The sequence below is a fragment of the Pseudopodoces humilis genome, chromosome 4 (assembly GCF_049639895.1).
Source record: "Pseudopodoces humilis isolate 2021_Gansu_Grassland_sample_001 chromosome 4, ASM4963989v1, whole genome shotgun sequence".
Lineage (NCBI taxonomy): Eukaryota > Metazoa > Chordata > Aves > Passeriformes > Paridae > Pseudopodoces > Pseudopodoces humilis.
In genome coordinates this window covers 32,326,372-32,350,737 of record NC_142203.1, presented here as the reverse complement: position 1 = coordinate 32,350,737, position 24,366 = coordinate 32,326,372, and the positions used below count along the sequence as shown (strand labels likewise).

The 24,366-nt window shown below is 39.0% G+C and overlaps 1 protein-coding gene across 2 annotated transcripts in view; it reads left to right on the top strand.

Annotated features, from left to right (window-relative positions):
- Nucleotides 1–232: 232 nt before the first annotated feature.
- Nucleotides 233–24,366, top strand: part of GAK (cyclin G associated kinase) — a 68,198-nt gene continuing 44,064 nt past the window's right edge. For both annotated transcript variants that reach the window (XM_014259657.2, XM_005530910.3), the window contains exons 1-10: nt 233–525; nt 6,687–6,748; nt 7,977–8,036; nt 9,856–9,970; nt 10,408–10,550; nt 12,803–12,928; nt 14,018–14,107; nt 21,150–21,285; nt 21,930–22,042; nt 22,583–22,694. In XM_014259657.2, coding sequence (XP_014115132.1) covers nt 384–525; nt 6,687–6,748; nt 7,977–8,036; nt 9,856–9,970; nt 10,408–10,550; nt 12,803–12,928; nt 14,018–14,107; nt 21,150–21,285; nt 21,930–22,042; nt 22,583–22,694 — 1,099 coding nt within the window. In that variant the 5' untranslated portion in view covers nt 233–383. The remainder of the gene's footprint in view (nt 526–6,686; nt 6,749–7,976; nt 8,037–9,855; nt 9,971–10,407; nt 10,551–12,802; nt 12,929–14,017; nt 14,108–21,149; nt 21,286–21,929; nt 22,043–22,582; nt 22,695–24,366) is intronic.

Genomic DNA, 24,366 nt, shown 5'->3' with positions numbered 1-24,366 from the left:
AGCGCCGCGGGGAGGGCGGGAAGGCGTGCTTCGCGCCTTGCCCGCGGCCGACAGGAGCGGGGAGCCGGGACCGGAGCCGGAGTCGGTGAGGGGACGCGGCCGGAGCGGACCAAGGCGGGGGCCGGGGCGGGAGCAGGAGCTCCTCCCGCCGGGCGGGGCCGCGCCGGGCCGGGCTGCGGCGGGCGGGCGGCACCGGGAGCGCGTAAGTGACGCAGCGTTCCCGGAAGCCGCCCGGAGCTGAGGGAAGAGCGGCTGAGGGGACGGCAGAGGAGGCAGGCGGGCTCTCGCCGCGGCTGTCGGTGGCTCGGCGGAGCCTTCCAACTCCGTCACACTCTGCTTCCATCCCTTTCCGTCCCGTTCTGTTCCGCTGCCTGCCAGGGGCCATGTCGCTGTTCCAGTCTGCCCTGGACTTCCTGGCGGGCCCCGGCTCCCTGGGAGCCGCCAGCCGCGACCAGAACGATTTCGTGGGGCAGACGGTGGAGATGGGCGACATGAAGCTGCGCATCAAGCGGGTCATCGCCGAGGGTAAGCGCGAACGGCAGGGCCGGGCCGTGCGGGGCGGACCCCGGCGCTGCGGGGCTGGGATGGGCTTCCCCGCGGGCCTCCCGCTCCTGTTTTCCCCGTCTCCTGTTCCTAGACCGGGAGGGTTTCCTCCTTGGCAGGCCGCACCCGGGTGGGGGCGGGCGGGCGGGGCGGCAGTTCCGGCCTCTCGGGAAGGGCTGGAGGTGTCCGAGCCGCTCCGCGCCGAGCCGGTGTCCCAGACATGGAGGGACGGTGTCCCCAGGCCCTGGGGTCGCAGCAGGGCTTGGTGTTACTGTCCTGCCTCAGGAATAGCCACCGAGAGCCGCTGTGTTGTGTGGATACTTCTTCGCTTGCTTTGTGGTTTAAAATGCCTTCACCACATAACAACTCAGAGGAGTCTGTAATCTGTCAGGGTCTTTATAATCTACTAAAGACCTCATGGAAGTTCTGGATTGCGTGTTTTATTTTATTGTTTATTTTAATGACAGTGTATAATATTATGCCAAACATGTGGGATTGCCTCTGTTGTTTGGGGTTGTTTAGAAGACTATGGAATGCAGGAAATGTGTTTGTTTTAAACACACTTGTCAAGAGGCTGATCTTACTGTGCACATAGATTTTGCTAGAGTACGAGGAGTTAAGTATCTGGGCAGCTTCCAGTCTCAGTGAAGTTTTGGGTAGGAAGCCTGGCACATGACTTGTTAATCTGTTTTAGAAAAGATGCAATGTTTGATAGATGTACATTACTTAGATATTAGCAGAAATTTGGATCATCTTGTGCTTGTGGTCGGAGAAAATGCAAAAGAAGAACCACTGGAGGCTAGTCTCAGAAGACTAAGATGTGAATTTCTATACTACTGCAGTGAAATATTTCATTAACTTTGTAGAGATGGTTGATGTTATTTAGGTTAAATACCCCAAAGCTCTATTCAGCACTCCTTTTTGTTATTGGAGTTTTTTTCTGTAGTTTCTTCATGTAATTATCTGATACTAAATAGTTTTCTGTTGAAATCTAGGTGATCAGCGTAGAGGAAAAATTTGGTTAGAATTAGCTACTTCAAACCACTTGTACTTATAAGAATTTTTGTGTTGTAAAACAACAGCAACTGGGTCTTCACCACTGCTTTATCTTCTTAAGGGCAATAATTTATCACTTGAATGCTCTAAGACTTCTGGCACATGATCTCAGAGAAAACCTGGCAGTTTTTTACGTAGTAAGTTGCATTTAAAACAGTACTAAATGTCGCATCCTCCTGTTTGCCTTCAGCCTTTACTTACATCTTCTTTACAGTCAGAACTGTGATTGAAATGTAAGTCTTTGTCTTTTAGCATTCACATCCTCAGTAGGATGTGAATGCTAAAAGAGCTGTTTGTGCTGCTGATACTGTAACATTATTGCCCTCAGTGACCACAGCAGCTACCAAAGGACAAAGGAAAGTTAGGGCAGGAAGCTATTTTTGAAGCATATATGCTATTTGGTTATGCTTCTGTAGCAGGTATTTTAGTACTTCACTTTGACAGCAGCCTGTTTCCCAGAATCTGACACAGCCTTTGTAAAATGTCAAGGGAAAGATGCCAGGTTAGATGACTTAAAGCAAATGGAAACATGCTTTAACTCTACAGTTCTTGACAATTTCTCTGTAACCAGAGAAATTTGTGTTACATTTTTGTCTCAGTGTTACAGTATTATTTTATGTTGTTTTCTTTTCTTATTTTGCCAACCAAAGTTGGACTGGCGGCTTGCTTTTTCTGGAAAATATAATTTTCTAGCTGCATTTCTTCAGTGTAGCTGGTCTAAAAGACCCCTTGTGGTATATTGAGTATAAAGCTAAAATAGATATAAAGTACAGAAGTCCTGTTCTCTCCTGCTGTCTTCAGACTTGAATTTGTATAGTTTATTTTGTTGCTCAAATTACGTTTATCTTTCAGCTCTGGATGTGTTGTGGTACCTTCTGATACATGGGTCCACAACTGTGGCTTGTGTGTATTCCCTTCCACAATTACAAATACAGAATCTGTTTTTCTTCTAGATGGGTTCTTTCATGCCAAATTTCCTACTGGAAAGTCAAGTGCTGCTTTCTGAATTTGGATTTCAAATCCATGGTGAACTGTGTGTCATCTGACGATGCAGATAGAGAACCTTTTCCGTAGACTCGTATGCTCAGCTTTGTTTGTAGCTGGTGTGAACAGAGCCTGTGGTTTAGCATTGTGTGGTGTCATGTGGCAGCACAGGGTCAGTTGTTCCCATAGCCCACAGCTCCTTCCAGCTCTGTAGTGTGCAACAGTGCTGGTGCAAATTCATGTGTGGCTGTGCTCTGAGACTTCTTGCACAGGTTGCTTGGATATGATTTCCTGTTTGTTTCACAGAGGTGTCGTGCTGGGGTAGGACTGGGCTGATTGAAAATGTGGTGTGCTGCTGCAGGAGGCTGACAGCAACCTGTGGGCGATGAGCTGGTGATGATCTCTTGTATTGATACTACCTCTAAATGCAAGAACAGACTTAAGGGTGTCACAAACTGGACTGAGCACTCCTAGAATATGGTATCCTGGTTCTTTTTCTGCTTGGACATTTCAGTAGCTCACTGCAGATAAGATTTTAGAGGACCTTGGTGGGGGGCCTTTATACATGATCTCTACTTGCCCTTGGTATGATGGTGGCTTCACGTGTCATGGCTCTCTTGGATCCTCCCGTTAAGTGCACAGACACCCACACAGTTTTACTTAAATAAAATAGTCACAGATTTCCTCCGTAATTAGTGAATATTGTTGCTTCTTTTTTATATGAGACTGAACAATTTAGAATAAACCAAGTGTTTGGTTGTGTGAAAAATGGGGAACAAGCAAGCACACGTTTAACAACCATTCTTCACGTGTAATGAGTTCTTAGGCTTCCTTTGAGCAAGACATTGACAAAACAGCACACAAGAAGAGAACATGATGAGAAAAAGAATGCATTATTCAATCTGTTTGATCTGAGTCTAAAGCTTTTACTGTAATGGAAAATCATTCCTTAGTCAGGGAGATAGCAATAGGCTACAGACATAAATGGGTACAGACTTTAATTTTGGTTTTTTTTTAGTTTAAAACTAGATGTCATAACTTGAAGCCACGTAGGTAGGTAACTTACTACAATCTGCTTTCTGTCAAGGTGAAACTTCTGCAATTAAAGCAACTTTTTTTTTTTTTTTTTTTTTTTGATGCTGCAGGACTTCCTCAGTATTTTGAGTGTGAGCAGGCAGTATTACAGGTTGCCAAACTTATAGGAACAATTCTATGGTCTGTGCAACTGCTGGATTCATAAGATAATGATAACCTAATTAAGTTGAAGCTTTTGAGCAGATTTAATTTGTAAACTTTTAGAATCAGAGGCACAATGAATGCTTAATGTTAAGTTTCTGTGAGTGTTGTTAATTTGCTGGTAAGTGGGGGGAAAATAAGATGATTCCTAAAGAGCAACTAAAGCACCTGACCTAGCAACTTTCCAGTTGGCATTCTCTTTACCGTAAATGTAGACAGTGTTTTCAACATGGAGCAGAACAGTTCTATTTGTTAAGGCTGTTGTTTCTTGGCTGTAGCAATTCCTGCTTGCAGGGTAGCTTTGAAACTTTCAAGATATTCTACCTCTCTGCTTCTCAAGGGTGTGTACAGGTCTTTAAATTTGGGCCATCCTTCATTCTTGAGGCAGTTTCATTGTGTTACTAGGACTTTGCAATGGACACAAATGCATGACTGGACTTCAGAAAAAAAATGCTTGTGAATCAATGTGTGGCAACAATAACTGAGCATGTTTTCTTTTTTGATACTCTGATAGAAATCAAAGTTTTCAGGTAAGATGCACTGTAACTTACAGTCCAGATTAGAATTATAGTGTTTCAATCAAGTTATAGCATAAACCACTGAAAGTTGATATGGAAACGAATTTGGTCAGTATTTGGGAGGAGAGTAGAAAAGTCAAATAGTTACAAACAGGAAGCTACTCGCACCCTCACTTTCTCATGCCTAGTTAAATGTGTAATGAAACAGTGAGTGAATTACAGTAGCAAGCAGTGTTACAATGTGGTTGATGTCCCTATTTTGATGCTTCTGTATTTGTCACTTTACTGAAGCTGCTTATCTGAAAAGATAATTTGTGGAGATGTGAAAAACAGGGACATGATAAAAAAGAACAGTTTAAAATCCAACTTAATGTGTAAATGCAGTGAAGTTATTCAGTATTATGTGATGTAGGTTTGACTTGAGGGAGAATGCAAATGTCTTGGTTGGAAAAGCAACAGTCTTCCAGTCTCTCTAAGAGAATGATGAGGTATTGACAGGACCACTGCCTGAGGCCTGTGGTGGTGCAAAGATAAGTGTAGAGTGCTCACTAATAAAGCAAATGAGGTAGACTTAGTTCCTGATTTTCATGGTGTAGTGCTCTGTAGTGAGCCTTGATGTGTGAGAGCTTGTGTCTACAGAAAAGAAATAAACCTAGTTTTCTTCTGCTGTAATTTCTGTACTAGAAAATACTGTCTGAGATGACTTTGGAGGGCTTGGGCTGTCTTCTTAGAATGGGGCTCTGAAATGCCTCACCAATGTAAAACCTGTCTCTGTGGGCAGCAGCTGGGATGGGTGTGTACATATCTCTACACTGGTGATCTGTATGGGGGAATACTAAGATGATTTTGCTGATACAGTAAGCCTCAGAAAACTGTCTTAAAACCATCTACAAACATTTACATGAGTGGAAAAAATGAGTGAAAACACCCCAAATGTAATTACATTATTCAGATACCCATCAAAGTTTTTCTTTTAACTTCCATTTTACGATTTGCCTCACTTAGGTCTGCTGTACAGGTGTTTGTAGAGGTTTGTTGAAAGTACCTTTTAAATTATTTTTTCTGAATGTTTGCAAAATATATTGGTCAGGGAGCTTGGAGTAAACTGTTATGGCAGATCAGAAATTTTGCCGGTAAACTTGTCCCTACTGAGGGTATATTAAAACTGCTTTAATAGACTACTTCTTCGAGGGAGTCAGCATCAAACTATAAATTAAACTGTTTTTAAGTAAGAAGCAGTAGGAATAGTTTTGCCTTTTCTGTAAGAATTGTTTTCACTAATAGCAGATGGTTAAAAAAAAAGAAGTTAGAAGTATCTTCACAACATGCTGTAACTCCTTTGGTATCCCAGAAAATCCATGGAATTAAACATGGTATCTGCTGTAGAAGTGCTGCAGAAGTAATGAACCAAACACTGCATAGAATGAGCCAAGTTGTATGGAGCTGAGTTTGTGAAAGAGTGAAAAGACAGAATGGGAAACTTACTTGAAGCTGATGTTTTGAGAGGGGCATAGTTGTAAAAGGTGAGCTTGTAGGTCATAGCAGTTGGATTCTGAGTAAGGCAAGTGTAATGAAGTAGGAATTAACCAGGCTTGATACCACTGGCTTTTCTCTGGAGATCTGCAAAGTTTAATGAACTCCATTCTGTTTAGCATTTTAGTACTTGATAATAAGGTACAATCACTGAAGTAGAAATGCGTATTTTAAGCTAGTTATGTACTCTCTAACTTCTGCTATTTCAATGAGGTTTGCACAGTGTTCTTGAGCAAAGGAGAAGTGTTTGAGAAAATAGATAATTTGACAAAAGAAGTTTGAAGGAAAATATTTTATGGAATAACACATTGCAATTTAATAACAATATTACTGTTATTGGAATGTGTGCTTCAGTGCTTGAAAAAGCTTTCTGCTTTTAATACAAAGCATGAAGCATGACAATTATCTTGAAAATAGGAGGTGTATGTTTAGCACTTATCTTCCTTTGCTATTGCTGTATTTTATACAGTGTTGGCAGTGTAATATCAAAAAAGTTTAATTGAAATATCAGGTAGTATTTGCTTTAATGCAGTTTGGTTTTATAAGAAAAAATGGCTTCATAAGAAGTCTGCATATGCAGACTTAAAAAAATGCAGGAGAGTAACAAAGTCAGTGTGCTCTTGACATATGTACAGGCGAGGAAGAGAATGTCTGAAGTCTTGCTGAATATCAGCCATCTTGACCAGATGCTGAAAAATGTGTACTTGGTACATTCAGACATGTATCTAAATTCATGCATTGATTCTGTTAGACTAAAAAGAATGATGTACATGAATATTGAAATTAAAACTGACGCAATGTGCCTTTTTCTTGTAGGGGGTTTTGCATTTGTCTATGAAGCTCAAGATCTTGGAAGTGGCAAAGATTATGCTTTGAAGGTAATATTAATTTACTTCACTATAGGTTTGTAAGGTCTGTCTTTTAGCTTGATATTTTAGCATGACAGTTAGTCCTTGATGTACGCCACAGAGCAAGTAACTCGGAAAAATTCAGTATATTAGTGGTGTTTGTAGCCCACTGTTTAGAATGATCATTCCAGTTAGAACCATGCACTTCATTATTAGATGACAAACAGGGGAATTGATATTTTAGGTACCTCTGGCCTTTATTTTTTTGTTTGGTATAGAAATTCATGATCCAGTCAAAAGCATTTTGTTTCATGGGTAAAAAGAATATTGCATAGTGACCTGAAGTGGAGTACAGGAATCTTCTTCACTTGTCAGAAGCAGATTTAGCCTACCTTCTTACTTTAAATTTCCTTAGTATTAAAAATAATGCTCCAGGCTTTGACTCATTGTTTAACCATTCAGCTTAGTACTTTTTAGAGACACTTTTCTGGATCCTTGGTTTCTGGAGGCTTCTGGTAACTGTAAACAGGGTTAGTTGTAGGAGGGATGGGAGAGGTAAGTTGGCATTATATGCCAGTAATAATTTTGGCTTTTCCCCTTTCATTCCACATCCTACAGTAACAAAACATGTGACAAAAGCCATACATTATATGTGTTCAAAGATCCTCATTAAAAAAGTAACAGGTAAAAGGTGAACCATTACTATACTTCCTCTTTTCTGTAAAACCAGTACTTTTGAAGTGAATGCTCAGGCTGATTGTAGTCAAATTTTGACTGCAAATCCAGGTAATACTAGAAACAGTAATGCTTAATTTTGCTACTGATTACACAAGTAGCATTGAAAAAGATAGGATACATAATCTGGTGAGTTTAGTGTAGCATGAATTGAAGGTTGTTGCTGAATATTTCAGACAGAAGGTGAATCTTTCCTTGATAGCCCACAATGCTGCAGCCAGGAGACTTCAGCGCTTTATATATCAGAACTGCCAGAGCAGTTACTTTTAAGAGTGTAAAAAGTTACAACTGCTCAATTATCACTAAACCTGAATAGTCCAGGTAACTGGAAAGCTGGTTATTATTTATGGCAGAATATCAAAATGTACAATAAGCCAGCTTGCTTTACTGCCCCATTACAGTTCCTTAGGTTTTTGTCTATAGTTTATCCTTCATATTCCTTCATTGAAAAAAAATCAATGCACTGTTAATTCTGTAAGTTTCAGTAACTATATCCTCTCAATTATTTTGTTTTTTTTGGCAGCGACTGTTGTCTAATGAAGAGGAAAAGAACAAAGCCATCATTCAGGAAGTTTGTTTTATGGTATCCTTTTCTGTAGCATTTAACTGCCTGAGATTTCTGGGAAAGGAAAGATTGATGTACAGATTCTGTTTTTCTTCATGCCATACACTGCCTAAGAGGACTGACATTCTGGAGGTACGGGTTCATGGTTTGTCATGAATCTGGTGCCAACATCCAGAAAGTTCAATTCTTCAAAAATTGCAGTAATACAGTGTGTGCAGATAATTTTTGTAGCTAGTGTAGACTTTGCCATGTTCTTCTAGCAAGAAGTGAGATTCTTATTTGAACTCTCTTGCAGCCCTGTGAATTTAGTCGAGAGACCTTTTGACTTCAGATGACACTTAGTTCTTAAATAGAGTTCCCTCGCATGCACTGGATTTATTGCTCTTTGCTTTTACTCTCAATGTTTGTTAATTTCTGCTTTGGATACATCTGGCTTTAAGAAGTCATGTTGGATATTAAGGAAGAAATTTCAGTAGGCTACATGCATCAGAAACAAGAAGCAGATGTTTCTCAGTGTCCTTGCTGTCCTCCATATCTGCAGTAATGTCAGATACTAAGGTATAATGTAATCTTGGAGTGTTTTCAATCCTTGATTTTAGTAAGTTCAATATTTTCTCCCTGGCCTGGCTCCTTATGGACCCTTGGTTTGTTTCAAGAGTCAGTGAATAGCTGTGGTGCGCTGATGTGTTCCTTTTGAGCATTCAGCTTCATTTTAAATTAGCAGGCAAGCCCACTGATCCTGATTTAAGCTACTCAAACATTTCTTTTTATGACTGCTGATACGTTTGGCAAAATCTCAGCCTAAACACCAGTAGAAGTACACTTCCAAGGCAGAGTACCACAGCACTGTACATTTCCTGTTTATTCTGACCTTATCTTGCCAAGAGTAAAGAACTCAATGTTGATTGGATGTTTTTCACAGGTTAGAGTCATAAAAGCAGGTGTACAATATGATGAAGGGTTAATTGTTGCTAACTTTCTGAGATAAGACCGTGAAATGCAATTAATTCTTGCAGGTCTGAATAGAGGGTTGTGGAAGAGATGTGTAAGATCAGATTAATGTGAATTGTGTGGATCCAACTTGCCCTTTTTTAATAGCTTTGTTCTACTTACAGTATCTTTGCTTTTCTCTCTTCAGACTTGGTAAATGCATCCTGTAAAGATTGTGATTGTCTCACAGGCACAAATCTCAGTGTAGGCACAGACAGGCATAATGCAACATAACTTCCACTAGCAGGAGCTGAGATCACTTATATTGTACTCCCCTTTACATAGCTCAAAAATGATACCTCAAATTTTTGAACTGAAAGTGAAACATGATGAAGTTTTGTAGCATAAAAAAATATTACTAATGATGGGAGGGTAAGTTCCTTGCCCCTTTTGACCTCTAATTGTTTTGAACTCTATTTTAATTACTTAAAACTGAAGCATGGCATATTTAATACTTCCTTGGGAAAGATAGGTGAGGGTACAATAGCCCTTTCTTGATCAGCCATCTAGAGAAGCAGCTGATAATTAGAAGATGTCCTGCTACTCATGCTAGGCTCTTGGCAGTCATTGTCAAAAAGCAAAAAGAACTAGACCTGTTACTGAGTCTAGTTTCTTCCAAGCTGTAATCATAATGATTTTTTAATATTTTATTTTGACTTTTTATTACATCACCTTAGATTGCTTTCTCAGATTTCTTATAGTTGAGGCATGTATTTCCCTGTTTTGCTTTGGGTATTGTTTGCATCTGTTATGCTTTCTGTGGTTTTAAGCTAACTTTTCAAATGAACTACTGGATGCAGTAGTATCAATGAACTTGGGAGTTCTCTTCCTTGAACATGTTCTCCAGAAAAAACTTTCAGGTCATCCCAACATTGTCCAGTTTTGCTCTGCAGCATCTATAGGAAAAGAAGAATCAGACACGGGGCAGGGAGAATTTCTTCTGCTTACAGAGCTGTGTAAAGGTAAACTTTCTCTTTTCCCAGCAGTCTACATTGCTTCTGGCAGCTGTTTTGTACAATCTGCTTGTTAATTTACAGGCTTGGAATGACTGTAGAAGATATCATGGTTCAGTGGAGCCAGAGTTCAAACTTATCTTTTATAGGATAAAGATCATGTTTTTTTTAGACTATAGTTTAACCTTGTCTTAAATATGAGGTAATCATTAAGGTTGTTTTGTTTAAGGTTGTTTTGTTTGAGACTAGTCAGAGAAAGGAAGAGTAGGAGTAGTTCCTTAGAGCACTCTTTTCTCACTGTAGTCAGTGGGGACTTGCCATTTTCAGAAAATATATTTAATACAACTCAAGACTGTAAATCTTTCCTGACAAGGGTCTGTTTGTGTCAAGCTTTCAGAATTTGCAATGTTCTGTGTGCTTATGTGAGTTTTTCTCATTTCCTGCAGGACAGCTGGTAGGATTCTTAAAGAAAGTAGAATCCAAAGGACCTATCTCTTGTGACACTGTTTTGAAGATTTTTTATCAGACCTGCAGAGCAGTTCAGCATATGCATAAACAGAAGCCTCCTATTATTCATAGAGATTTAAAGGTATGTTGTAATATTTAAATAAAGCAGTGAACTTTTGAACAGGAGTGAAAGGAGCCTGTTGGGCTGGAGCAGTGTTAAAGATGATTCTTGAGCATAGTGTTTAGATCTATTGCCTTGCCATAACTGCTGAGTTTTAGTGATGGTCATCACTGAAATAATTTCATCTCTTCAAACATCTTTTCCTTGTATTTGCAGTTAGAGATTGTACTCTATGTGAAACAAGCTGGCAGAAAGTTGTGCATCATGTTTTGCTGATTGAATTAGCCTAAATATTTTGTTTTGGATAAAATAGTCATTTACAACTAATGAACTGTAGTTCTGGGTTAAGAGTGTGACTTAAAACTTAAAAGAACAGGTGAAGCTTTAGGGAGAAGAATATTGAATTGTCTGCGAAGGATTACATTGCCATTGAGAATGTATAATAAGCTGTTAGTTTTGGAACTAATAACTTGCATACTTGCATTACACTTCAGTACTTGTTTTGAATTTGATTTGTAAAATTTGGTAGGCATAATTCATGTTAGATTTTCTTTCTTAGATTTTTGGTGTTGTTTTTTTGTTTGTTTTTTACCAGCTTGCTTTTTTTATCTTGCTTGATTTATTAGCCTTTAGCTGGGGTTATGCTGTAGAAAGTGTTCTACCTTTAGGAGCTTTGGAGATTTGAAAGGACTTACCTGGGTCTGAATTTTGTATTTTCAAAACAGGGGTTCACCTGTTCAATATACCTTAGATGAGGAAGCTGTAATCATCAATAAGATTCTGCTGTCCTGTGAATATATTTGAATTTTCATTAACATGAAAAAAGGACAGAGGAGTTTCTTACTCTTTGAATAATGTCAAAGTTTCACATGTGTCTGTATCCAGCCTGATGTGATTTCATTTGAATACAAAAATAGGGAAATTTGTTCCTCCTTAAGTACTTTGGGGAAAGGAAAATAAGACCACTCTTCTAGAAGTAAATGTGCTAATTATTTTCAACACTCTTGATGAAAGCTTTAATATTAGCTGTTAGTATAGCCCATAAATACAAACCTAACTTTGGTAACACAGCACTCCTTTTTTAGTCACTTGGTACCATTGAACAGGCTTTTATTTTGTGAGGTAGTGTTATAAAGACACGTTAACCATTCTTCATTGAAATTTCTGAATGCCAACCCCTAGCTATTTTAGAAGAGGTGTATCTCTCTTCTGGGAAAAAAGAAAAAGGTAAAAAAAACTATTTACAAGTAAATACACAATTTGTTTTATAGCCAGCTACACAGACATTGAGATAATGATGTAAGTCAGAATTGTTTTTTCTTCTCACGGAACATACCCTCCTGACAGATAAAACATGGGAAAAGACAGTTGTTTGGGTTTGTGTTGGTCTCACATTGCAGAGGCTGCAAAACAAGATTAAATTATTGTTGTTCTGCAAGATACAGAGGCCTTACTGCAGCCAGAAGCCAAATAGGGATCATTTAACTCTGCTACCCTTTTTAGCAGTATAAAGTAAAGTCAGCAGCATAGAAAACTGTAAGTCGGAGTTTTGAGCCAATTAACTTTGATACCTTTTCCTAACTTTGTTCAGAGGTAAATTTTTTTTTTTTAGTCCTTTTGTGATTGACTCCAAGTACATCTGCCCAATACTTTTACTCTTTCCTTAAGTTTCTTTCACATTTCAATTAATAATACATTACAGTTGGAATTTATGAAGTAGAAAAAGGCAGAGATAATGGATGATGATCTATTCAGGCAGCACATGGTCCTCAAATATCTGTTTCCTGTCTCTGCACAGGGTCACAGCTGCCTCTTTACGGGTGTCTCCTAGCAGACTGCTTCTCTACTAGTACCTTCCTGTTTTTTTTCTATAGCAGACCTAACCTTCATCCCACTGTAGTTAAGCTAACAGTGTTCAATTTTATGCCTGAGAACGTTTGGATTCTAAGACACTGCTTCTACAAGTTCTCATCTGAAAAACTGGCCTTTTGTTAGGCTTTAATGAAAATAATTTCAAGGTTTATTTCTTGCTTTCCTGAATGTTTCCTGTTCGTGGTGTGCTTGGTGGTTCCTTTTAAAACTTGGTTTGTTGCTACCATGTAAAACTACAATACTGTCTGAAATCTTAGTTCTTCTGTAAACAATATTTTTGGATAAAGTGATTAGTTTTTATATTTATGCACAAGTAAGACAATGTGTGAAAGCATGTATGTTAGTATACAGGGCAAAAAAGACACTTTTTAAAATATTTATTATTCTGCATCTTTTTGAAGGTGGAAAACTTGCTTATCAGTAATCAGGGGACAATTAAACTTTGTGACTTCGGTAGTGCTACAACTATAGCTTACTATCCAGACTACAACTGGTCTGCACAGAAGAGAGCACTGGTTGAAGAAGAGGTGAGACTATTTTAATGTGATTTAATTTTAATATCAACAGTGGATTAATTTAATTGTTACTATTAATCAGGTATTAATGAGACATCTAAGACAAATGAAGATTGTTTCAGCTAGAGTGTTATTTATGAAGTTTCAGTTTTTTATTTGTTTTGTTAGATTTCAGAAACTGTCTGCAGTTGCAATTATAGCTTGTGTTCTGTGGCTACATGTAGAAACACTGCTTCAGCATGGTCAGCATCCATTCTGCAATCTGCTGTGAAAATAGAAGTGGTTAGTAGGGCTTCTTCTAATTGCACTCTTGACAAGAAACTGGTTGTGCCATCCTGATTCCTCCCAGTCTGTTTTTCTCAGTCGAATTATACTTTAATGAGAGGCAAGTCTGCTCAGCAGACTAGGAATGGGCAGTATTGCAGTGTCTTTGACTAAAGTAGCCAGATCTACCATGCAGTATACTTTTCTAAAATGCATTTGTTCTTAGTATAGAGTTGAGAGTAATGCTAGTAAATCTAATGTAGTACATCAGCCAGAGAAATACACTTAAGTTCATGTGTGCGACTTCTGACGAGCCCATGTTTTGCAATGTGGTATTCTTGGAAAGCATTCAACTGATGAAGTGATGATGTTGTAGCACTGTCTTGTATAGTCTTTGTAAAAAGGTGGTAGAAAAGGTATTTTCATGTGTTCTTATGAGCAGAGTTTCTCTTTGGATGTGGCTTCACTGTCATTAAGTGTGCTGAGTAAGGGAGAGAGGTGCACTGGAGCATGAATTTACTTACTGGTTTATTGTTGATTTTTGCTATTAGGGTTCCTATTCATTTTTGCCTCATGTAGTCACTTTATGTGCTTTGCTGTTTGGGAGGACTCTTGACTATCACAGTGTTATTTGAGTACTACTGTCTTCATGTGACCTTATGTGAAAGCTGTTATGACTATTGCAGGATTCAATTGATGGCTTTTTCCTTGACAAGTATTTCTGAAATTAATTTTGAAAATGAGTACTATCCATTCTACACAGAGAGCTGTTTCCTTGGTTGAATGCTGCTGAAGGTCATTGTTAAAGATTGTTTCAATAAATTTTGTCTTCTCCAGATCACAAGGAATACAACGCCAATGTACAGGACACCAGAAATGATAGACTTGTATTCAAATTTTCCAATTGGTGAAAAGCAGGACATTTGGGTAAGAAGTTTTTTTTTTCTTGCTGCATCATAGTTGCTCATGTCATAGTCAAACTGATTTTGCAGGCTTCATGTTTGTTTGTTGATTAAATAACTAAAGCACTGAAATAAATGTAGAATGCTGTCTTAGATCAAAATAAACTTAAATAGTGTGGACTCTGTATCTAGATGTTAAAAGAATGAGACGTACCATTCAAGGTATTCTCCCAAATCAAGCTTGAGTTCCATTTGAGAGGCAATGCTGAACTTCTCTAACATTCAGTAGAGCTGTTGCTTAGTTGGAGCTTGCCACCATAAATCCAGAATACTTAGGTTCAAATTCTTGCCTTTTGTGCTCTGCCATGCATATAATCCTGGGACATCTTATTGCTGAGTTCAAAATTATTATGTTGAGGTATGACATGTAGTTAAAATGCTGACAGATATCAAGGATGAGAACAGTGCAGAAATCATTCATGCTTTGTGTAGAAAAGATGGTAAGCTGCTCAGACTCACTAAAAAATCTGTTTTCCAGCTGCATAAGGCTGCAGTACTGAAGTACTCCCCGGCAGTGTAGTGCTTAGTGACTTAGTTTATGGGATGTTTTTTACAGAGGCAGGTGTCAAGCTGTTCAGTTTTTACCTGTATCAGTAGTGTGTCAAGAGACAAATTGAGAAAATGTAATGCTGGCATTCAGTTTATTAAATTAGTAGCAAGACATTGTGGAAATGCTTGTTCAGTTTCTATAGCTGTTGGTGATGTTCTTGTGGCATGTGAAGAAACGCAAAGTAAAACGTAATTTTCTGATCACTTGGTCTCTTCATATGCATGAAATACTGTCAGTCTGAGCTAGGATTACAGAATCACTAGGTTGGAAGAGTCCAACCCATGCCTTAACACCTCAACTAAGCCATGCCACCGAGTGCCACATCCAGGGGTGGTGACTCCACCACCTCCCCAGTTAGACAATTCCAGTACTTTATAACTCTTGCCATAAAAAACTTTTTTCTGATATCCAGCCCCCTGGCACAGCTTGAGACTGTGTCCTCTCCTCCTGTCAGTTGATGCCTGGAGAAAGAGACCAACCCCCAACTGACTACAAAGTTTTCAAGAAGTTGTAGAAAGAGATACACTTTCTCTGAATATCCTTTTCTCCCCGCTAAACAACCCCAGCTCCCTCAGCTGTTCCTCACAGGGCTCGTGTTCCAAGCCCCTCACCAGCCTTGTTGCCCTCCTCTGGACATGCTCAAGCCTCTCAACGTCCTTCCTGAACTGAGGGGACACAACACTCCAGGTGTGGCCTCATCAGTGCCGAGTACAGGGGGAGAATGACCTCCCTGCTCCTGCTGGCCATACCACTCTTGATCCAAGCCAGGATGCCATTGGCCTTCTTGGCCACCAGGACACACTGCTGGCTCATGCTCTTGTCTGTCACCTGTACCCCCAGGTCCCTTTCTGCCTGGGCACTGTCAGGCCAATCTGTCCCCAGCCTATGGCACTGCAGGAGGTTATTGTGGTCAAGATGCAGGACTCTTGGACTTATTAAAATTCATCTTACTGGACTCTGCCTGCCCATCCAATCATTCCAGGTCTCTCTGCAGAGCCCTCCTCCCTTCCAACAGGTTGGCACATGCTCCCAGCTTAGTGTCATCTGCAAATTTATTAATGAAAGACTCAATACTCTCATCTATGTCATCAGTGAAAATATTAAACAGAACTGGCCCCAGCACAGACCCCTGTGGAACACCACGAGCTGACAGCTGGATGCAGCACCATTCACCTCCACTCTCTGGGCCCGGCCACCCAGCCAGTTCTTAACCCAGCAAAGAGTGCTCCTGCCCAAGCCTGGGCTGCCAGCTCCTCCAGGAGTGTGCTGTGGGAGACAGTGTCAGAGGCCTTGCTGAAGGTCAGGTAGACAAGATCCACAGCCTTTCCTGCATCCACCAGGTTGGTCAGCTGGTCATGAAAGGAGATCAGGTTGGTCAGGCAGGACCTACCCCTCCTAAACCGATGCTGGCTGGGTCTGATACCCTGGCCATCCTGTAAGTGCTGTGTGATGGCATTCAGTATAAACTGCTCTATTACCTTACTGAGTACTGAGGTCAGGCTAACTGGCCTGTAATTACCAGGATCCTCCTTCCTACCCTTTTTGTGGATGGGTGTCACACTGGCCAGCTTCCAGCCATCTGGAACCTCACCAGTGAGCCAGGACTGCTGGTAAATGATGGGGAGTGGCTTTGCAAGTTCATCTTCCAGCTCCCTCATCACCCTGGGATGGATCCCATCTGGTCCCATGGATTTATGAATGTCCAAGTAGCTCAGCAGTTCTTTGACTGCCTCCTCCTGGACAGAAGGGGGACCATTTTGCTCCCTGCCACCATCTACCAAACCAGGAGGACAGTTGTCCTGAGGACAAGATGTCTTGCCATTTAAGACTGAGGCAAAGAAGGCATTAAAGACATCCCCTTTCTCCTCATCTGCAGTTACTTAGTTCCCTCCTGCATCCAACAGAGAATAAAGGTTGGTCTTACCCTTCCTTTTGCCATTAATACATTTGTAAAAACATTTTGTATTATCCTTTAAAGAAGTTGCCAAATTAAGTTTGAACTGAGCTTTGGCTTCCCTAATTTTTTTCCTACATGCTTTAGTAACCCCATGTTGTGGTTTTAAACTAGTAACTAATTTTTTGCTGTGAGATATGGATTAGAATAAGAGCAAAAACAGGTTTAAACTTTAAAAGGAATAAAGACAGTTTATTAACAAACTACAAGAATAAGAACACTAGAATAAACTTCCAGAAAACCCCTCTATCTTTCACTACTTGACCATTTTTTGTACACATGATAACATAGAGACAAAAAACTTTAGAACTTTGGTGGTCAAAAACAGTCTCAATTTTTGCTAGAGTCTTTTCTTCAGTCATTGTAGAGAAACAGAAGTCTCTTTCTGCTAATTTATGGAGTTTTTTAGAGTTTACTCCTCCCATTTCCACATCTCTCTGAGGTGTGCATGGGTCACTGAGTTTAGGGATATTCTTTTTAAGGATGAGTTATTCAAAGGCAGAAGTCTTTTTCATCTGTCTCTGTGAGCCTTCCTGGAAAAAACAGCTTTTCTCTTGCCCCCTCTAAGGCTTCAAAATCTTCACTCTACTCAATTCCAGCAACTCACAGTGTCACAAGTACTCTCTCTTTTCCTCAAAATTCACACTTTGAATACTTTATTCCTCCCAATACTCTTATGAATTAAAGGAGTCTTTAAACTACTACTGCTCATCTCCATAGCTTTAACAGAAAGATATTTCAGCTGTAAAGCATCTCCTTATTCCCTCTTTCTTATTTAAACTTAACTCTTTTCTTCACTGTTTTTGGTGGTTTTATGATGTCTTCTCTATGTTGATTGTCTCTCTCTTTCTCTGTCTTTCTGAGAAAACGGAGTAGTCTGTACGTTTATCCAGGTAGTAAAAGAATTAGAAGCTTTAGAAAAGCTGCAAGAGTTCATGGTGTCACGTTTCAGTCCAGCAGCAGAAACTGAAAACGAAGCTCGGCTGACCAGCTCTGCTTCTCTCTCCCCGCCCCCCCACTCCCTGTGGCCTTGTCGGCCTGGAGGGCGGGGAGGAGGCCAGGACAGAGCTTGTTACCTTGTCAAAAGCCGGAAACCAAAGAGAGCAAGAGAGCTCTGACTGTACTTCTTAAGGCGGTGTTTACAAGTTGAATTCACTTTTTAATGGTCAGATCTGCTGTCAATTCTTGGAAATGACTGATAATTGGTCAGGAGGAAAAACTCCCATCAGCCACTAGCAGCTCTTTCTTCCTCTCTTTCTAAGCTGTCTTAAAGGTAAAGCTACACCATTACACCCCCTTAAATACTTCTTGAGAGACCTAACACTCCTTCCAAAGATGATATGTCCTCTTTTTATTCCTAAATTCCTTCAAGACCTTGTTACCCATCCAGGCTGGATGTTTGCATCATTAATATCCAGTTAAACGCAAAACAAGAAATGTGTTTAATAAAAGCCATACTCAAAAGAGTAATTGCAGTTTATTTTTTTGTTTAAAGTAACTGTATATATTAGTGTTAATGTGTTGATTGTCTCCTTCTGTATTTTGGGAAGATCTATTTTATTTATCATACCTGGGTTTGAACATGTTCTATATTTTTTGCTTTATGCTTTGGGTTCAATAAAAATATAAAAGTATTTGGCAGTAGAATATGGCCCTGTATCTGGAATCATAAATGATTTGTAGCTTACAGTTAGGATAAACAAAGCAGTTTTCCAAAGAAAGCATGTAGAGTGATTAACACTCTTGAGTCTGTGTGTTTGTCACTGTGTGAGCTTAAAAACATAGGAGGTAATGTCTGTCTTAGAACAGCAGCACAGATCAAAGGTTAGTTATCAACCACCTTTACTCCACAATGGGAATATGATTAGGTGTCATTATAAGTCCAGAGTTTCTTAGACTTGGCTGACTGCTTTCTGTACATTTCCTACCTAAGTCTAAAGATAAGAAAATAAACACTAAATCCGAACAGCTACATATTTTTGTTACTTGCTTTCAAAATTAATATGAATTCCTGAACTGAAATTCAGTTTAGTCAGCCAAGTGACAGGCTGTTCCTTGTCAAGTGATTTTTCTCCATGCTTGAAAGGCCCTTCATATCTTCTCACTCTCAAAGATTTCTGAAAAAGCAATGAGTTGACTTGGAAAATGTTTGTTAAGGAACAAAACTTCAAAGTTGGGTTCTCCTTACCCAACTCTAATTAAAAAATCTTAATGGTCCATGCAAGACATCCTGCAGCTTTTAATTCAATGTGAGCTGAACAATCTCTTTAGGTTTCAAGGAGTTTGATTTTACTTTACTGGTGTAATATGTGTGTCATCCTGCAGATGTAGTGTAGAACTTTAGTGTGCTGCTTGTTGCCGGAAGGTAGTCAGGGGAAAAATAACAATATTTTCATTTGTTCCAAGCAATCCTACCCCTTCCTTATCATGTCAATCCCCAAACATTATCTGAACTGTCCAAAAATCCCACTGTCTCCTTAAAGAAGGTTTTAATTAGTTCCTGGTAAAGGCCCAGTAGTAGGTCAGAAAGTTACTCCTAGTAATTTTTGATTGCTTTGTGGTTCTGCTTTTTTACCTTCTGGCATGTGAGTGCTCAGATGGACCCGGGCAGTTTCTGTAAAGGGACTGTACAGCTTTGGGACAACCTTTTGGGAGTGGACTCTTCTGTCAGGTGTAGCTGAGGCTGTGTGGATGGTGTTGGCTTTGAGGAGTTGCCTTGCTGCAACTGGAATTGCCTTCTAGTCAAATTGAACGACGGTGTTTAAAGCAGACAAAATTTATCACAGTTACAATCCTAAATTATAGGTAAAATAGAGGAAATTAAAAACATTCTCCAGCAATTGAAGCAAAAATCAAATCTGAGCGGCCTCTCCATTTCCTGTGCGTTCAGCTGATTGCCGTGCTGGTTTTCTCTCCTGTGTGGCTGTGGGTGCTCTCTCCTGATGTGCAGAGTGTCTTGGACTTCACAAGGAGTAGTTTCGTTCCTCTAACTAAATGATGTTCTGTTTTATAAGCAAGTGTTCTGTGGAAGAGTAGATGGTATTTTCTGTACTGCTCTGATGGATTAGTTAGTGTGGACTGTGTGATGCTTCTACGTATATTTTACTGAGAGTTTTTTACAGCCTGATAAAAATGTGCAAGTATATACAGAATTAATATATGTACTTTATTTCTGGTCCTGGACTGAGAGACTCAATAAGTGTTTCAGAGTAACTAAATCCATCAGAGACACCTCAGAGACTTCAATAACTTTCAGACCTTAGAAGCTGTTCTTGGGATAAATTGACAACCAAGGGCAGTTGGAGATGGTACACACAGAGGACTGTAGGCAGTGGGCCGTTTTCTTAGGTAACATCTTCATTGGATTGCTTCATTTGTGAGGATTATAAAAGCCCATATGCTTAGGCAACCATACATACTGGAGTTCAGAAGAAACTTTGAGGAGGAATTTTCCAACTCATGGAGGCATTGGGTGCTTTATTATCAAACTTATATATTTCTGTTATGATAGTATAACTCTGCCAGCATATTTCATATCTTAATTTATTTGAAAAAAATATATATCAATTTACATTTACTTCAGTAACAGATTCAATTATCCTAGCTAATCCATAATACCTAGATTATTCAGAGATTAGAATTCAAAACTGACTTCCGTTGTTGTCTTCTCAGGTTACAAAAATCTCAAGTTGGACATACTAAGGAACTTTGAAGTTCCCAGGATGTGGTAGTCCATTGTAATTTTTGAGGCTTGAATGAGATTGTCTGTAAATGGTCTTAAATTTTATTTATTCCAAGCCATCTGACCATAGGGAATAAAGGGACTGTCATTTTGGGTTATTTTTTTCAAGCCTTTACCAGAAGATGCATTTTAGAGAGATTGTTGTTTGTTTTCCATGTCATTTAAGCAAATTGCTTAACACTTACATAATCACCTAGCTTTTGTATTGCAAAACAATGTATCTAAGTTAAACCAAATTCTCTCTTGACATATAAAACGTGTCACCTTGCATCACAGATATGAAGATATATGGAGATATTATATGGAGATATGAAATAAAACATCTGAACTTTTTTTGAAGGAATAATCCTGTTCTTGGACATTTTCAGTATGGCAAGACTACTCATTTTTGTATGCTTTGAAATTCATGAAATGGATTTCTTGTAATGACTTTTAAGTGGTTTTTAAAAATAGACTGGAATAGTTTTTCCAAGTAACAAGTGGAAATGGTCTCTAATTTCACAAGGGGACGTTTAGGTTGGACGTCAGAAAAGATTTCTTCACTCTAAGGGTTATTGGACATTGGAAGAGACTGTCTAGGGCAGTGGTTGAGTTACCACTCCTGGAGATATTTAAAAGACATGTAGATATGGTAGTGAGGGACATGGTTTAGTGGTGGACTTCGCAGTGCTGAGTTAACATTTGAATTTGAGGATTGTAGAGGTCTTTTCCAGCCTAAAGGTCCCCATGATTCTATGCAGTATTTCTGTTTATCTCTGTAGGCTCTGGGCTGTATCCTGTACTTGCTGTGCTTTAGGCAACACCCGTTTGAAGATGGAGCTAAACTTCGCATAGTCAATGGGAAATATGTCATCCCACAAAATGACACCCGCTATTCTGTGTTTCATGATCTCATTCGTAAGTTTACAGTGCTGTTTTATTCGGTGTCTTTGTGGATGTTGTTATTGACAGTTGTTTTACTGATAGTTAAGTGTTATTGACATGTGATGGTGAAAAAGGTAAGCTGCAGCAACTTCTTATTTTATTAATAATCCATTATAAAAAATAATTAAATTTTATGTGAAAGTTGCTTTTTTAGTTCTGTTAAATGTCTTGCATAGTATATGAATTAATCCATTAGAATTTAGAATATATTACATTATAGAACATTAGAATATAATTAATCCATTAGTGTTTTGATTTGGTTTCTTTGAACTTGCTTAAAAAACTCTATTTACTTTTGGTTTCAGTTAGATTACTGGAAATGTTATTTACTGTTCCAGAAATGTATCCAACTGCAACAGTATTAGACACAAAGTTACATCTTATGTTCTTTATTAACTGATCTCAAAGTGTATTCTTTGAAATATTATTGACCCTTTGTAGTGTTGGTTTTTTTCTCATGGATACTGTTATGAGAGCTATATTTAAATATTGATTTAGGAGTTTCTTCACTGTTCATGTGTTTGCTTATTGCAGTAGATTGTATTGAAGAAATTATTATCATTTGGGACAAAATCTCGGAAGGGTTTGTTATGTGGTCTGAATCTCCTTTTTTTCAGGCTCCACTTTGAAAGTGAACCCAGAGGAGAGGTTGTCAATCACTGAGCTTGTGAACCAACTGCAGGAGATTGCAGCAGCTAGGAATGTCAATCCTAAATCCCCAATCACAGAGGTAAAAATGTCTCATAAGGAGTATTATTGATTAGGCCTCCTCTCTGTCCTCTGCATGTATGTGCATTTAATAAAAGAATTCAAAGCAGTTCCCCTGTTCCTTAGTAGTTTGAAAATTTTGCACTAATTTATTTTGAAGTTCAGTTGAATTGCTCAGTATCACTTGTAGGATCTTTGAAAATATGCCTTTAAAGCACAGAGACCTTAAAAGAAATTTATTATTTCTTACTGCTTTTTGAAAATTTTTTCATCCTCTTGGTTTATTCCTTAGTATGCTAGCACTCTGTTTGACATGCTGTGTTTTATCATAATTAACTTGCACAGAAAAGTTTTGTATTTGAGGGCTCTGCCTACACTAACTTGTCCTGTTCAATGCTTAATCTGCACTATACTGCTGGTGAGTCAGTTAGTGTATCTTAACTTTCTGGCTTTGTCCTGAGGTTCAGTTTGTTTGTTCTCACCAAGTAGCAGTAAATTGCCAAGCATAGCAAGATGGCTAAATTAGCAAGAAAATTCTCATCTGGAGTATTATTCTCTTCAGCTCCTGGAACAAAATGGAGGCTATGGAAACAATGCTCAGCCTCGGACACCTGTGACCTCTGTTTCACAGAGCTCCAAGCCTCCAGGGCAGCTCAACAATTTGTACAATGCAGGTATGTTCAAAAAGAAATGCCATTTTAGTATAAAGACAATTGCATATCTTTCATGGGGGAGAAAAAATCATTTGGGATCATTGGGGGTTTTAGATAGTTTGCACTAGTACTAGTTCTTTGGCATTTATATCATTGCTTCTAGCCTTGTATTAACTTTTTTTTGTAAGGTTTGATTTTATGTTGATACATGCAAATATGAATTTCTCAAGTGCATTGCAGTGCAAGATAAAAATTATGTTTCCTATGGAAAAATCTTTAAGGTGCACTATTGACCAGTAGAGCCAGGAGTATTGACATAAGTGAACTAAAACCAATGAAAGTGTGAATATGAGAAGCAATAATAGTCTAATGAATAAGAGCTGTAGAGGAGGAGTCTCCAGGTTATGACAAACAGGTGAAAATAGCTTATTTTAAACCCTGAAACTTTTTGATTCAATGAGGCAATGATATTTCAAAGTGCTCTGTCTGAAGGGCAGCATTTAATAGACGTTTGAATTTAAACTGTTAAAAATCCTTAGGTTCTGTATTTTAATTGAAACATTGTTACTTTGTGGCAGTAGGTATTGAAATCAGGACATAGCCTGAGTTTGTGTTCAACACTGAATCTCAGGTAAAAAAAGTGAGAGTTGCCTTTGCTTTTCAAGAGTAACTATTTACCATCAGACGTGTTACAACATAAAAAGGTAGCAGCAATTGTTGGTATGTTGGTATCACTTTGTGTTAAAACGGACTTCATTTCTGGCAAATGGGAGAGGTTAATAAAGAAATGAAAAAGCAGCTGTAGGAATTCTGGCTGTGAACCATAGTTGTTTAGTAATGCTCTGAAGTTGCTGACCTTATATGTATTTATTTTAAACTGCAAAAAGCCTGTATGAAGAAGAAATACTTCCGTAAGCATCTGGGTCCACCTCTCTCTCCTTTTGTCTCCTGCCCAAGGAGACTTTTGACCCTCCATGATATTTTGAAGTGCATCTGACAGTGATAGTAGTCTAAAGCTATTTAGTTTTTCATTTCCAGAAGATCCATGTCTGACAGCCTCAAAGAGAAAAGGCGGCAGTCTAAGTTTGGTCTAGCGGCTATCCAGTCATTACTTTCAGGAGCAGCTGTAGCTGGTAGAGCCTTGAGCCTAGCTAATTATGGGAGCGTTGTCCAGGCCAGACTTCAGGAGAGGGGTTGCACCACAGGACATGAGTGGTGGGGAGGAGGAGGAGCTGGGGTTCCATCTGAGAAGAATAGTGGTTGGATTAGCAGAACTAAATGGAATCAACCAAAATATGTCTCCAAAGTGACACAGTTAAAAGCTGACGTACTTAGTCTGCAGAAATGGATATTCCAGAGTAGATTCAGTTGAAAATACTTAATATCGTAAAGAATTTGAGCTTGATAGGCTTATTTACATCTGGTTTTTTACTATTCTTTCTGCACCCTTATTAATTATTATATCTGAATATGGAGCACTTTAATTAGTGTAGAAGATATCAAGGGACTGTTTCATATTGTATTCCGTTTTCCTTCCAGCTTAATATTAATTATGATGAATTGTCAGTGAGACAAGAGATATTAATTTTCCAGGGGAAATATTAAAATTGGGTGACATTTATTGCACTAATAACATGTTTATATTAATTTCTGTGAAAGAATCCAGCATCCTATTGTAATTAAAATCAAAACT